Genomic DNA, 15,881 nt, shown 5'->3' with positions numbered 1-15,881 from the left:
AGTTCGAATCCCAGTGATAGTTTGTCGATATGAATTCTGTACCCAGCTCGTGCTAACTACACTTCCGAAGTAAAATATCCTCCGTGGTAGATGGATTACGGATTAGAGTCTCCTTGCCATTGGGCTAACCATGGAAGGTTTCCGTGGTTCTCCTGTCCATGAATGCAAGCGCGCGGTATTTCCATCAAGTAATCCTCCATGGAGGATAGTGTCTCCCAATGTCTTGCAGGAGTTCTGTATCTAAGAGTTCCCTAGTCTTCAGGGTTGGGTTCAAAACTACGAAGCTACAGAATTGAGCTTTGATTGTCGTAAACTCAGAGAAAATGGTCAGTATATACATATATATTTATATAAAAAATTATCTGTCATATTTTGAGACTCTAATTAATTAGCATATTTAATGTTAAACATTTAAACCATTTAGATTAGAAAAATTCTTGTCAAAATTTTAGTACGTCAAAAATTATTTTGCACACTGTGCATGCACTAAAACAAAAATATATTTTTTTTACTTCGTGAATCATTAGAAGTTTCGTAAAAGTTCAAACATTTTTCTTGTATTTCCAATTAATACAAAAGCAATATTTAAATACAAATTCCTAAGAATCCCATCACCTTAAAAGTGATTATTGCCATCCAAAATTAGACTTTTAAATTCGTTCTCACACCCTCGTTCTATTTTTAGACGCATCTTTTTGCAGTATGTGCGCGAGGGCAATTTCAAAACTAAAACTCGAAAACTGAAGGGAAAAAAAAGTGAAGAAAAAAAAAAGGAGCGATCGTCCGAGTCTGCCACAGGTCACGTGGTTCCTCTACCGCAGTGAACGAATAGAGCCGGCGCTGACACCCGCGCATGCGCCGTAGCCTTTCCTCCTCATCCTAGCCGGCGAACCGAATAGTCCCGAAATCCCTCATTCTCTGTGACTGTAGGAAAGTGAACTGTTCAAAGTTAATTTTCGTCTGCATCTATTGTGGAGCAGCATCTAAGTGGAAAGTCTTCTTGCAAATCGTCTGATTTAATAATTTTTATTGCGATATTCATTTGTTAAATAAAGTGCTGAAAAAACCCGTCGGTTAGTGGACTATAAGCGGTGTTTTTTTGTAAAATGGAAGGCGGTAGTGCGCCTTTTTCCAGTGATATGGCTCCTACTAGTTCTTATATTCTTGTAATAGTGAGTCAACCTGTGTCAGAAGCCGACAAGGACAATATATTGGACCGACTAAATAGAGGTCAGTGTTTTTTAAAACATTTTTTTACATTCATTTAACGACAAATTTAAATTTTAGAAATCTGCCTTATTTGAAAAAACGAGTTGTTTAAATTGTTAATTGAAATTTTAGAAATGTGCGTTTTTCCTCTTATGTTTTTAAATTTCTTTTAACCAATTTGTAAGTATGTTTGTGTTCTAAAAGCGTATCTTTTAAAGGAGTGCACGCAACCTTTTTTTAAAAGAAAAAGAGCTGGATTTTTTTTTTTTTTATATCGTTTTGTGCTTCGCATTGAATTTAGTTTTTATATGGTAATAAATTATTCCTTAGTGTAATAAGAACAGTATCACTTGTTTCAAAAGTTTAAAGACAAAGCACAACAAAAAAATATGAATTTGGAAATGCATGTGCAAAACTTTTGTTTTCAAAACTTTAAAACAATACTTTTTTGTAAAAATAAATTTTAGAAGGTTTAAACCCTTTTGAGCCATTTTATTTCTGTTCAATAGGAAAATAAGAGTTCGACTAGAGCAGACATACAAGTAAATTTTTTCGTTGAAACATTTTTTTTTAACAGTGCATGAATATACAGTTTTTAAATAAGATTTAGTACATGCATTAGTTTAAAAAAGATTTATTTTGAAAAAGAAATCGAGGTAGAAGAGGAGGGAGAAAAAGATTTTAATCTACTTTTTTTTTCCCTAACAAAAAGGAGTTGTCATTTTGCGGTTGAAGAGAGTTTTTATCCATTATCATCAACCGCAAGTTATTTTTAGCAGTTTCTTCAAAACCTGCAATATTTCTTGAAAGAATTTTAACTGATATTACTTTTATGTTATTGCAAGTACGAGACTGCCAAATCCATGCGATCTCTGGAAGTCTTAGAAAGTGAAATGAGCATTCAGAGATTTTTTGCATCTTCCAAGTCAAGGTCAAACTTCCAATATATCTTGATCTTTCTATCTCAGACGGAAGATGAATTTGTGACACTAAATTCGCTATCTGGCTTTTCATGAGCATTGATTATATTAACTTTGTATTTATTGGTTATTTAGTTTGCTACTATATTTGGTATTAGTAATTTTAATTAAATCCCGAAATCTATTCTAGATAAAATCATTTCCAGATTTATTTATAAGGTAATGTACATTCTGAGCCTTACAGTGCAGTTTTGCTCTATTTTTGATTTAATTATGGATTTTAAGATTATTGCTCTTACTTAATAGATGAATTTCTTTTGTGCTCCGCGTGCCGTTAATTTTAACAGAAAGTAAAGTTTTTTTTTATTGTTAATCGAAAGAATATTTATTAAATATACTTTTTATGTTAATTTATTATCTAACAGTAGTTTAACTTAGGGAAAGGAACTTTCAATATATTTTATTAATTGGTGTGGCATTATATACCTTTTATTGATGCGAAAGTTTTCTTATAATGTATAGATACTCACTCACTGTTAGTGAATATTTCAATTTGGAGACATTGTTCAAAATGCGTGTTTGGAAAAATGGACATTGTTCAAAATGCGTGTTTGGAAAATTGCAGTCTGATAAAAATGAATAGAATTATGCTTTTAATAATGTAATGTTACAGTGCAGCATTAAAAAGTTATTTATATCTTGAATTTCATTATTAAAATTAAATCTGATTTCTTGAATGTTAAACCTAAATTTAAATTACATTGTGTAGCATGTTTTACAGTGTGAAAATATATTCTTATTTCTTTTAACAAATTCCCATATTGCGTTGCATTCAAAATTTTATTGTTGGATATTTGTAGTTTGATAAAAGTGAATCAAGCTATGCGTGCAATAATCTAATAATGAACTATCAGTTATCATATGTATAATGCGTTATTAAAAAGATTTTTAAATCTTGAATTTCACTATTGAAATTAAATCTGATTTCTTAAACTGAATCTAGTTTATATTACATTTTCTGGCTCCTTTTACTGTGTGAACAATTTTTAATGTCTTTTAACAAATTCCTATATTTCGTTGCATACAAAATCAGAAATTGCAGTTTGATAAAATTTGAAATAAATTATACGTGTAATAATGAAAAAATGAGATCTCGCCTCATATGTTAAAGTGTGGCATTTTTTTTTTAAGTCTTTAATTTCATTATTAAAATAAATCAGATTTCTTGAAAGTTAAACCTAAATTTAAATTACATAATCTACCATGTTTTGCAGTGTGAAAACAAAATTTTATTTCTTTTAACAATTTTTCATGTTGCGTACTAAGTTTTATTTTGCAGTTTAATAAAAATGAATTAAGTTATACGAGGATAATAGGAAAATGAGCTACCAGTTCTCATATTGTGGTGTGGCATTAAAAATGTGATTACTTAATAGCTGAATCTAATTTAAATTGAATCGTCTTTACAGTAGGAAATCATTTTTTAAATTTCTTTTAACTAATTCCCGGTGTTACGTTGCATACAAAATCTAAAATTACAGTTTGATAAAATTTGAAATAAATTATGCGTGTAATAATGGAACAATGAGATCCCAATTCTCATGTTGTAGTGCGGCATTTTTTAAGACTTTAATTTCATTATTAAAATTAAATCTGATTTTCTTGAAAGTTAAACCTAATTTAAATCACACTGACTTGCACGTGTGAATTTTTTTTTTCTTTTAACAAATGTCCGTATTACGTTGCATATAAAATCTGAAATTGCAGTGAGATAAAATTTGAAATTATGTGAGCAATATTGGAACAATGAAATCTTAGCTCTCACACTTTTGTGTTGGATTAAAATTTTCTTTAAATTTCATATTTCACTATTGAAATTAAATTTAATCACTTGACAGCTGAATTATAACTAATTTATATTGCCTCTTACGCTTGATAGTGTGAACATCATTTTTTTAAAAACTAATTCTTATAGTCCATTAAATAATGTCAACCTTCAACTATTGAAAGAATCGATTCGCATGTTTTATATATTAGAGAATAAATGTTTAATAATTGTAGTGGTAGTTACGCCATAGTACGTTAAGAAATTCTGAAATTGCAGTTAGATGTGAAAACGAAACAAATCATAATGAGATTTTGGCTCTCTCATACGTTTCGGTGCCGCGTTTAAAAGTACTTTAAATTGCGAATTTCATTGTTAAAATTAAATTCAATTATTCGAAAGCTGAAACTTAAATAAATTTTAGTTCATACTCGGAAGATTATTGCATGCCAATTATGTAAAGTGGAAAAAGATAATCCTTTGAAAGATAACAAGTTTTTCTTTCAAATACATATTAACACTTGGAAGCTTTTCTTCGTCTAGTTCATGAATTATTCAGAATTTGAATTTAACACCTTGAACAAACTTGTATCTTTTTTCAACTCGTTAGAAATTCAGCGAAACACAATGAGTTTTCATTCTATGTAAATTATTAACTGAAAAGTTTTAACAATTTCACGCTCAGAAGAAAACTAGTTATTTGCATAACAATAGTTATTTAGTTTAAAGATTTTTTTTTTTTTGCAAGGCTTATTATGCCATCAGTTTTCTATTTACTATGCTAATTTAAAATTTAATAGTTTTGATAATTTTTTTTTTGGACTGCTATGTCAATTATTTACAAAAAAGTTATGAAAAAATATGCAAGTTTAATAGTTTATTTTCTTGAAACTTTTGAGTCAGAGGGAGAACATCATTAGAGCTTCATATATTTTGCATAATTTGAATGTCTTCCAATAGATAAGTTTAAACTAACAGATGCTTTTAGAAGTTCTTTCGTAATGAAAAAAACCCCCGTAGATTCAGCATCTGAAACGCGAATCAAATCTGTAATTTTATATAATATGTATTATCTTGATGCCGTTGGAGTTATCTAAACTTTTTAAAGAGGAAAAAAAAACTTAATTATTTAAAAAGTTATAAAAAAAATGCTAATTCGGCGAGAATTTTCTGCATAGATTTACTTAAATTGACTAATTTTCTACTTTTACAATTTTATGAGTTCAAGCAATACGGAGTAGGAAAAACTTTTCAAATATTGAAAATCAAAACTCTTAATCTTATAGGCATTTTGCGCTATTTTTCATTCAGATAAACTAAACTCTAAAAGTTTTATTTCAACGGACGTCAGAGCTTTCGAGGAACGGCCCTAACTAAGATATGTAAGATAAATTTTTTTTTATCAAGAAATTGCCGTGTAAGTGTTTTTTTTTCTTTCTAAGAAATAAGAATTTTGAACGACGTGTAATAAGTATTTTTACGAAGTTATTTTTAAATCGTTAAAATATTGTAAAATGCAAGCTAACACGCAAAGCTACACTAAATTTGTTCTAAATCAAGAATATTTATGTAATTAGCATATCATTTTAGACCATATTCCCTCAGTTAAAAATTATTTGTATTCACCACAAGTCTATTACACAATTATTTTACTGTAATTTTAGAAACACAATGCAAGTAATTAAGAAGTGATTTTCGATTGCCTCTAACTAACCAAATATAAACGAATCGCAGTGCTTAGTATTAACTAAACGGAACCAATAATTAAGATATGTCATAAACAATTATGTGATTATCAAAAAATTAAAAGAAAATTAAACAGGGTGTTTTGTAATCGCCGCTTTTTATTTATATTTTTGAATTTCATTTTAAAGATGAAATAAAAAAATATATATAATCGTATCACTATTTTAGCGAGGTATAAAAAGATTTATCAGTGTCACAAATTACCATGAAGAAATTGAAACAAATTTGATTGCAAAAATACTAGACGTTTCTAATAATCCTTTTTCAATTATTTTAATTTGTCAAACATGTTGATTATTTGATGGCAATCAAACAAGTTCTGGTGAGTTTGATTTCGTAGATGTTAAATTAGTTTAAGGCGTTACTCACCCCATTGGTTGAAGAGCTAGAGGTAGTGAGTTCGATCCTGGCAGTCGACAGAACGATCGGCGTGTATAGACAACAAAAAGCACGTTGATTTTGTCATGATTAAGTCCTCTCGTTAGTTTTGGTGTGGACGATTAGAGAGAGGGAAGCACGCTCAGGCGCTGTCCAAGTCGTTATACTAGGATCATAATTACGTTGCATCCTACTATGGCCGTTGTAAGATAGCTTTGAAGAGCAGTGCTAGGTTGTCCAGGTCATGGCTGGTGGCTTATGTGTATGTTAGATTAAGCTAGCAAAATATTAATAATAATGTTCTGGCTGCTTTGAGGTGGCAGACAAATTTGCTATAGAGATAGTGCTGCAGATTCACTTTGCAAATTCTGCAATAGGGTGCTTCGCTTTTAGAATCTTTAGAAGATTTTTCCATTTCATCTATCTGCTGAGTAGTAGATCTAAATGACTTCTTAGTTTGCACATTTTAAATCCATACTCTTAGCAGCAGCCAACGAAAATATCTTTTAAATGAAGCATCTGTTTAACCCATTCTTTCCCCATTAATTCGAATCTTCTATTGTGCCCTGGTGACTGATTTGCATACGGCGCAATCTGCAAAACGGCCACCCACTCCCGTTGCACAAGAGTTGACATTGAAGAATGAGTGTCATGGCTTTAGAGGAGTTTCCACACTCAATTACTTTATCCCGTGGCCATTATTCTGCTACAGCAGAAGCCTCTAGAATAATATCTCATTACTTCTGCTATGGGGACCCCCCCAGCCCCTCCTGTTCGATCGAATCGCATAAAAAGTCATTCTCACAATGGCAGGGTCCTTTATATGTACCCATTGTCATTCCTATTGGGTCACTAAGGGGCTGGCTAAAATAGCAGCGAGAAAAAGGGGGCTGTTGTGGTGGGGACGCCCCCTCTTGTTCGAATCCCAGCCCCGGGTCCTTGTCATTTCCGATCGTGTGAGTGGTTTGTCGAGCCCGAAAACAACCATTACAGTGTGATGGGGAGATACGACATTGGGGCTGCACTGTGGGGTTCGTATTTTTACGAGATGAATTGGAATTTGAGTTTTAGAATGGTATATGGCACCAAGTAGCCATTTTTGGTCTGTGATACGCTAAACATTTCCCATATTTCAATCGGCACTTCTTCCTCAACGTTTTTTTTAATACAGTTGCATTTATAAGGTTTATGGAATTTTATTTTTGGTAGTTTTCCATGCAAATGGTAGTCTTTGAACGAAAATAATTCAGAAACATCTTTGGTTGTGTCAAAAAAAATTGCTTTGGTGAGGGCGTTTTAACTTAGAAATTTAACGAATTTTTAAAGAACCAGATATCATCAAAAGTATTAGAACTAAGACGTTTTAAGACAGAAATGTATAGAATTTTCAAAAAAAGCATGTTATCAGAAGTATTGGAATTGAAAGAATGAGCTGAGTTGCTTATACTGCCAGAATGGGAAAAAATATTCAGGCAGTGAAAATTTTCATGTCAAAGTTCTTTACTAGTCGCAAAAGAGAAAAAGGAAGACCAAAAAAACGGTGGCTGGATTGTGTGGAATCAAATTTTTGTGATTGGTGTAAAAGACTGGCAGTCCAGGTAAAACAAAAAGCAGTCTTGCTGGAATCTTGAAGAGAAGGCCCTTGGCTGTTTATAATATTTTGTATCTTAGTTTTCCATGCTTAAAGGGAACTTAGTTTTCCATGATTAAACTTAAAGGGAACCCGACGGAAATTTTTCAAACAAATTCTTAAAAAATCACGCATATTTTAGTGCATTGTCTTATCCAGTGTGTGCAGTGTGTTCAGCCTAGCAGCACTTATCAAAAAATATTGCAAACCATTAAAAATGTAGAACTATATGCTCCTAAACGCTCTCCGGTTTTCAGTAACCATTCTTTTAAACAAGACAGAGCGCAATGCTTATCTCTTTACTTAGAGTTCTCGATATATAGTTACTTGGAGTTGCTTTTAAGCTATCCGTCTAAAATTTTCAATTAAAATTTGTTGCATTAGAAAGGTTTTGAAATTTGAGTTGTATCTCCATTATTTCTAGGAATTTCGCCTCTCAAGTAACAACTTTTATTTTGGCTCTTATCTTGAATGCTCGCGAATGTCTAAATATTTTCTTCTCAAAACCTGGGTTGTCCGGCTTGCAGTCAGAACTTCTACAATTTTCATTTGATTTATTTAAAAATTTATGATTAGCAATATTTATTTATAACGAAGGCATTTTTCGTTTCCTCGAAGAATTTTTTTTATCTGAATGTATATTTTTCATTCAAAAAATAAATAAACTCTGATTTTTGAGGTATTTATTCGTATGGCCCATCATTGTTAAATTTTTTTTTAAAACGGGAAGTAGTGCGTAAAGTAGGATCTATGTTAATGATCTGTACGAACTATGAAATATTTATCATTTCTCTTATTTTTCGAGCCCCGGGTTCGATACCATTAAAATATTTTTGTTGCATTTTTTTTTTGTCAAATAAAAGTAGAATTAATGAGTGAAAATCTTTTTCGAAATTTAAACAGTTCTATCAATACTACTTATGCTATTCCGCGATTGTCTTATTACTATTTTAAAATAACATTTTGAATAGATAAATATCAGGATTTGTATAATGTTTGTTATTTGTTCGTTTCATTCCTTGAATAAATGAGATTTGTTACTCAAAAGTACGATCGCTTATCCATCCCATTAAAATTGTATTATTTTCTGAAGTTTTTTTCTTTGATTCATGTATGTTCCCATGACATTTTACACTGTTATTCCTTAGGAAGGCTTTGTTATTCTTTACCGCAAGTATTTTTGTTATTCCTTCGGAATCATAGATTCTTTTTCACAATTTAAACAATTATAGCAGGAAAAAGCAATAAAAATAAAAGATGTGTGTTGGCAAGACAGCACTTCATCAGGGGACACACTGCCTGCCAACACACAGGAGCAGAAAACAACAAAAGAACTAGGGACACTGTCAGTGTTAGTTTTTCCACTGACAATAGAAAGGCTCCTGTATGTTGGCAGGCAGTTTGTCCCCTGATGAAGTGCTGTCTTGCCAACACGAATCTTTTAATTTTTATTACTTTTTCCCGCTATAATTGTTTTTTTTTGAAAATCTAAATTGAAACAAAGCAAATGTGGTTTTAGCTGCTTTAGGCGCTTTTCCATTTTGATTTGATGTTTTAGTTGTTAATTTACCTTATTGTCTTTTTCTGTATTTTTAAATTAGATTCATTTTCTGATTAGATTCTTTATCTCAAGTATCTTTGTTATTCTTTAGGAATATCCTTATTCTTTTTTACGGTTATCTTTTCTTCAGGAATACCTTTTATTCTTCTTCTGAACAGCTTCTTTGTTTTTCCTTAGAAATGATTTTGTTTTTCTTTACTACGAATATCTTCGTTACCTCTGAGGAATACTAGATTCATTATTGCAAGTACCATTTTCGATCATTAAGAAAACTTAGATCTTTACCACATCTTTGTTTTTCTTTAAAGATATCTTTCTTATTTTTTACTCCAAGAAACTTGGTTATTTCTTACAGATGTCTGTTTTGTTGACTAATATAAAGTGTTCTGATAAAATTTCGGGGCAATTTTTAAATAAAGGTTTTCTTTTTGTTGACTGTGGACAAATATGAAACCCTTTCTGTTTTTGTTGAGTTTGGTATCCCGAACCTACTTAGATTGCATCGTCAATTGATGAGGATGGAGGCAGGGAACAGTGAAAGTGAGGAAGAACAATTTAGAAATGGGGATTCCCTCTAAACTCTTCCTCTTCCCTCCGAACGCTCCCTTAAAGGAGATCAAAAACGTTCAAACATTCCAGAACTGCCCGTGGGGGTGGGGAGAATGCTTTTTATGTCGCAAGGCAGCCTCCAAAGCAGTTCGGTCACTTCCGTGGTTTTGCAGTGAAGCCTAAAAATTGCTTTATGGATTTTCTCCTTGGAACACTTTGGGACCCATACGACCACTTAAAAGCGCCGACACTAGGTTTTCATCAAGTTTTGTTTTTAATTTAGAATCCATCTAGTGTACATGAATCGATACATCGATTCACTTTTTTTTTTCTTCACATTTTAATGCTTAGATTAATTTTTAAAATTTTTGTTACTTTGGAACAATTGTTACTACAGTGATTCGGATCGACTTTGGAAAGTACGGATTCTTTGAACTCTGAGAACGTTACTAAAAGCGGGTCCCTATTCAAAATAATACAAATTTCTACTTAAGGATGCACACGAAAAATGAATATTTTATAATTAGAAAAAAAAATGCTATTAATTCCATTATTCAGCAAAGAATTAAAACAAGAATGTCTATATCAATTTAACTCAATTATTCGTTTCTTGACCTCATTGAAAATTGAATCTTTCTCATGGTCTAAAAAGGATAAAATCATCTTATTTTTGTAACATCTAAAGCGAAAACCGTAAGGCGTAACTTCTATTGCCGTAACTTCTAACAGAAACTTCTACTACCTTCTAAGTTTCTACGCCACCGAAAACTCACCACACGTCTTATGAAAGTGATGCACCTTACATCCCTTTTGCATCTTTTTTTAGGTCTAGTGAAAATAAAATTACCTTTTCTATTTAAATCTACGTAGCTTTTAAAATTTAATCTTAACTATTAATTTTAACATAGTTTTTATTTAAATTTTTTTAGTAGTAGAATAACATGCAAAAAGCTGTAACTGTGAAGGATGTTGCTTAATCATTTTATGAAAGTGGCAAGTCTGGCAAAAAAACAAATTTCTTCTATTTAGTCTTCTTAAAAACATATTTTTTAAAATTTTTATTTCATTGCATATTTTACTAGCAGATAATGACTATTTATTAAAATTTTAATAATCTCCTATTTCACATGTAACAAAAATTTTTTTTTCTTTTTTTTTAATTCTTGAATTCTACACTTTCAGTTAACATGATATTTAAAATAAATTTTTTTTTTAAGTAGAATATTTTAAAAATTAATACCGCTGACTGAACCCGTTCCTAGGCTGGAGTGGAGCTGGGCAATATGGTTAAGAGTTTTTCATAACCTAGGTACATGCTCAGTGCTTGGAGGAAGGAAACAAAAAAAGATGATAATAGTGTTTGATTTTATCAGCTATAGAATAAACTGCAAAAACCTGTAACTGTGAAGAATATCTTCTTTTTGAGTCTTCTTGAAAAATGTAAATTTTAATAAACTACGCTTTCCTGCATATTTTATTAAGACGTTGAATGCCATGGGGGTGACCGGCACTGAGTTTGTAACGCCACGGGGGTCACCGGCGACCGGCGAAGCCAACATTATTAGAAACACATAATTCGAGTAAATTTTTGATAGTTTTAATTTTTTTTATATTATCGTTGCTAAAATGGTTTGAAGAAATTAATGCAATATAGAACACACAAAAATAGTTTTATTTATATACACAGAGGTGCCAACTTGCCCCGGGCAGCGAATAAATATTTTTAAGTGGTAGTTTATTAATTGTGATTCTTGGTTTAATAAATTCAATTTAGTAGATTTTTATCCACCCCTATTTCTAAACAATTCGTTGGCTTACATAATTCACCAGTTTTCTCAGCTATGTGTTGCTAAACCTTTTAAAAACTAGCAAAATCTGTCTAATATTTGAAAATTTAGGTTGTAGTTATTAACAGTTTGGCCAGACGGCAAGCCATGTAAAATTAGCGTTGCATTCAACGTGTTTAAAACCACGAAAGCACGCAATTTAATTAACAATAGAATAACCTGTAACCGTGAACGATGCTGGTTTATCATTTTAAGAAAATGGAGGTTTGGCAAAAATATTCTTTTTTAGTCTTATTTATAAAACTTAATTTATAAAAATTTTCATTTCATTATTCTTGCGCATGCTCTTAAACCAAACTAACACATGATTAATCAGCAATCGAACAACCTGTAAAAACGATCAATTGTAAAGTTTGTTGCTCAATTGTTTTTAAGAAGTATTGGTGTAACTCTTATGATTGATGTAGCTCAGCAATTAGTGATCGTTCCCCTTACATCTCTGGGGGGGGGGGGCTTTCCCCAGTCATGTAGGGGGGAGAGGGGTGAGGGAATAAAAGCATCTGCTCAAAATAGTTTTAGGCTGTGGAATGTCTTCTCCCCCGCATCACTTAGTGACAGTCACGTTCTCCGGATGACTTGGACTTCCTCTTGAGCATCTTAGTGAGCGATGGATCCGAATCGAAGATAAGGCAGACGTTTTTTGAGAATATCGGGGAACCATTAATATTAGTTCCCGGAAACATCGAATGATTTATTATTTCTTTATTTTTTTTAACGTTTTGAGTTATGTTTACCTGAATTAGAAGGTAATTGAAAGTGACTTGCTAAATTGAGTTGTTTCTGCAAGGATTAATTTAAATTTATTTAAATCTGTTTAAATTGAATGAGCAAATTTGAATCGAAACGAATCGTTCCGTGGCATTTTAGGCATTCGTTGGATGGCTGTTGCAGAAATAATAACGCGTATTTTATTATTTTTATGAGAAAGGTATATTACGTATTAAATTTTTTCTTTTACTATGTTAAAAGAATTTGCATTAGATTGGAATATTTCGTACTTTTTATACCATTTATCATCATCCGATCATGGTCAAGTATCTAGCTCGGTTAATAGCGCTCTATCTTTTAACGCCCATGCTAGGAATGTCTCGTAATTTTGACCCTGAAAAGACGACGCGGACAGCGCCTTAGCTGGTATCCCTCTCTTCCAAACTTCCACACCGCAACTAACGATAGGACTTTAAGCCACGTCAGATTTAACGAGCACCTTGTTACGTATACACGCTTTATGTTTTATGTTATTGTATAGAAAGTACTTTATATACTTATTGGTATAAAATAAGTCTTATGTCTATAATCCGAAAAGATTAAATCCAGAATTACTTTAGTAAAGGAAATAAGAAATTTAAAAGAATATTGGCTATGTATTTTCTACTGAGAAAATTTACTTTATTTATAAAATGTGTTGCAATATATTTGTTAAAAGTTAGTAAAATAAGCTTTTTTTAAAAAAAAAATTTCTTATCGGTGATGAAAGTTCGAAATATCTATCAATATTCCTCTTTATCCTGCTCCTTGACTACATGTGGCGAAATGAAAGTGAAATTTGGTGAAATTCCAGAAAGTTTCTTTAACAAAATTGCTGGGGCCGCGAATTGTCTGTCATAAACCGTGCAAAATAGTTTTTTTCTTGTAATATATATTTTTTGTATCGTATATGATTTTGATTTCCTAAATGGAATATTTACTGCTCCGTTTTTCGCAGATAATTTGAAAAAGTAGACTAGATTTAAAAACCAGAATATTTTGATCAATTTTGAAAACTAATGATCTCACTGCAAGATAATTAAAATAAATTTGCCTTTAATAATTACTTTGTAGTTATACCATAAAATATTTCTCCAGAAAACAGTGCAAATTGGCAATTCAACATAAGTAGCAATCTTTATTGTTTATCAAGCGTAAATAAAGTGACACTTCATACGCAAAAAACTAATATTTCTTTGAGTTAACAAATTTTTAATTGATTTAACCCTGCTGAAATGTGTTTAGATAAATCAAATTTTATTAAAAATGACACGCATTGTTTGGAAATACGTGATCCATCTTCATTAAATATTCTAATTTAAGATATCCAAAAGGAATCTTTTTGGTTGGTACGAATCAGTAAGACAAATAATTGCTCTAGTGATTTTTTTAAATCAAATTTAGCTGATTCAAGATGGTTGAATAATTGATTTGAATCACGACTTTGAGATTTAACCTAAATTATGAAGCTATCAAATTCAGTTCTTTTCATCATTGAATAGACGTCATAAAAGCGTAGCTATTCGTTTTATCTAAATTTGTAATGGTTTTTTGGCTTACATCTATTAGTTTTACTGTAAAAACAATGATACAACATAAACATAAGTTTTGTAAAAGTTGATTTTTTTTAATTATTATTAAGCCTTTCTGTGGTCAGTCTTTATTATGCAAGAATTTGGCTGGCTTTCAAGCTCTTGAATCGTAATTCCGGAATGTTACATTCTTATTCATTGTTAATCTTTGCCATTGATTAGTTGTTTTGTGATCTCCATGGTGACGTGGTGAAGTTCTGATAGTTGGAAACAGCCCAATTCGTGATGGAATGTCACTTATTGTTTTCGCTTATTTTCATTCCTAGTGATATTTTAGGTTTTTACAATATTCCAAAAATAGTATTAGGTCAATAGCTTTTGGATAGTTTTACTACCTAAATTTATTTCGATGGCAATCAATACTGAATTGCTAAAATTCTGGCATAGTATTAATGGCCTTGTACCTAAGCCTAAATGGAATACTACTTCTAGCATGTTGACATACGGAAAATTACATTAACGTAACTTCTTCATTGAGCAACTAACTGACACACGTTTGAATCTTTTAAAGTTGTAAAAAATTTCGAAATTTATTTGAAGTTATTATAATAGCTTCGAAAAAGTCGTAGGGGTATATACTGTTATTAGCTAGATATCTTGCCTGCTGTCTTACTAAATCTCCCAATACTTGATCCAGGAGTTCTCTTGTCTTCTGGATTGGGTTCAAAATCGTAGAATAGAACTACGGAGTTGGATTGTAGCTGCGGAGTTGCATTGTAGATAGCTTGCCTTACTAAATCTCCCAATACTTGATCCAGGAGTTCTCTTTTCTTCTGGATTGGGTTCAAAATCGTAGAATGGAACTACGGAGTTGGATTGTAGCGACGGAGTTGCATTGTAGATAGCTTGCCTTACTAAATCTCCTAATACTTGATCCAAGAGTTCCCTTGTCTTCTGGATTGGGTTCAAAATCGTAGAATGGAATTACGGAGTTGGAATGTAGCTACGGAGTTGAACATTAATAGTCGTAAACCCAAAATTTGGTCTGCTGTTCAACGATGATTGTAAAATAAAATGTTGTTGGTACTTTTTTTAGAGTCGTGTTTGCTCAGGGGATAGAGTGCTCGCCACCTAATGACGTAACTCAGTTTCGAGCGGTTTCTGGTGAGAGGAATTCTGCTCAAGGTTCGCACCGATCACAGTGCTGACGTGAAATATCCTCTGGTAGACGGATCATGGGTTAGAACACCCTTTCCGTCTGGCTAACCGTGGCTTTCTTTTCCATGTAACGCAATTGTAGATTAGTTCCAACAAGAAGTTCAGCACAATTGGCTGTTTTTTCCCCAATACTTTATCCAAGGGCCGGGATAGTCTGGTCGGTAGGGTGCTGGGCCCATGTCCAAGAGGTCATGGGTTCGATCCTCGCCGTCCGAAGACTCCCCGTGTAGTAAATGGTGACTGATGCACGTTAAATCTGTCGAGTCACAAAGTCCTCCATGTTCCCATAACAAATCAATACCTCTGGGGGTACTGATCCAGGAGTTTCCTTGTCTTCTGGATTGGTTCAAAATTACATGGCTACGGAGTTGAACATTAGTAGTCGTAAACCCATGAAATTGGGTCGGCTGTTCAACAACAGTTATAAACAGTTGTTCAATTCCGGTTATAAAATAAAGTTATCGCTGAAGCAAATATTGTTACAACTAAAACTTCACAATAATTAATTCACTTTTTGCTAGCTATTGTTCGCCATATCAGAAATCATCATTTTGAAAAAAAAATTTTTTAGCGAAAATAAATGTCAGTGAGCCATTAGAGGAGCCAAGAAGAGAATTTTTTTTCACGCTTATTATTACTCACTTTTTCTCATCTATGATATTATAGAAATTACTCATCACACATAACTCTGCAAACATTCTAGATGCACGAACGAAATG

General features: G+C 32.0%; 1 protein-coding gene across 1 annotated transcript in view; it reads left to right on the top strand.

The window, feature by feature from the left end:
* The first annotated feature begins 754 nt into the window (after nucleotides 1-754).
* Nucleotides 755-15,881, top strand: part of LOC107451475 (uncharacterized) — a 149,181-nt gene continuing 134,054 nt past the window's right edge. Inside the window, exon 1 of the mRNA XM_043052396.3 lies at nucleotides 755-1,230. Coding sequence (XP_042908330.2) covers nucleotides 1,107-1,230 — 124 coding nt within the window. The 5' untranslated portion in view covers nucleotides 755-1,106. The remainder of the gene's footprint in view (nucleotides 1,231-15,881) is intronic.

The sequence above is a fragment of the Parasteatoda tepidariorum genome, chromosome 9 (assembly GCF_982258835.1).
Source record: "Parasteatoda tepidariorum strain Cologne lab strain chromosome 9, Ptep-v5.0, whole genome shotgun sequence".
NCBI lineage: Eukaryota > Metazoa > Arthropoda > Arachnida > Araneae > Theridiidae > Parasteatoda > Parasteatoda tepidariorum.
Note: the sequence above shows the minus strand (reverse complement) of the source record. Positions and strands in the feature narration are given on the sequence as shown.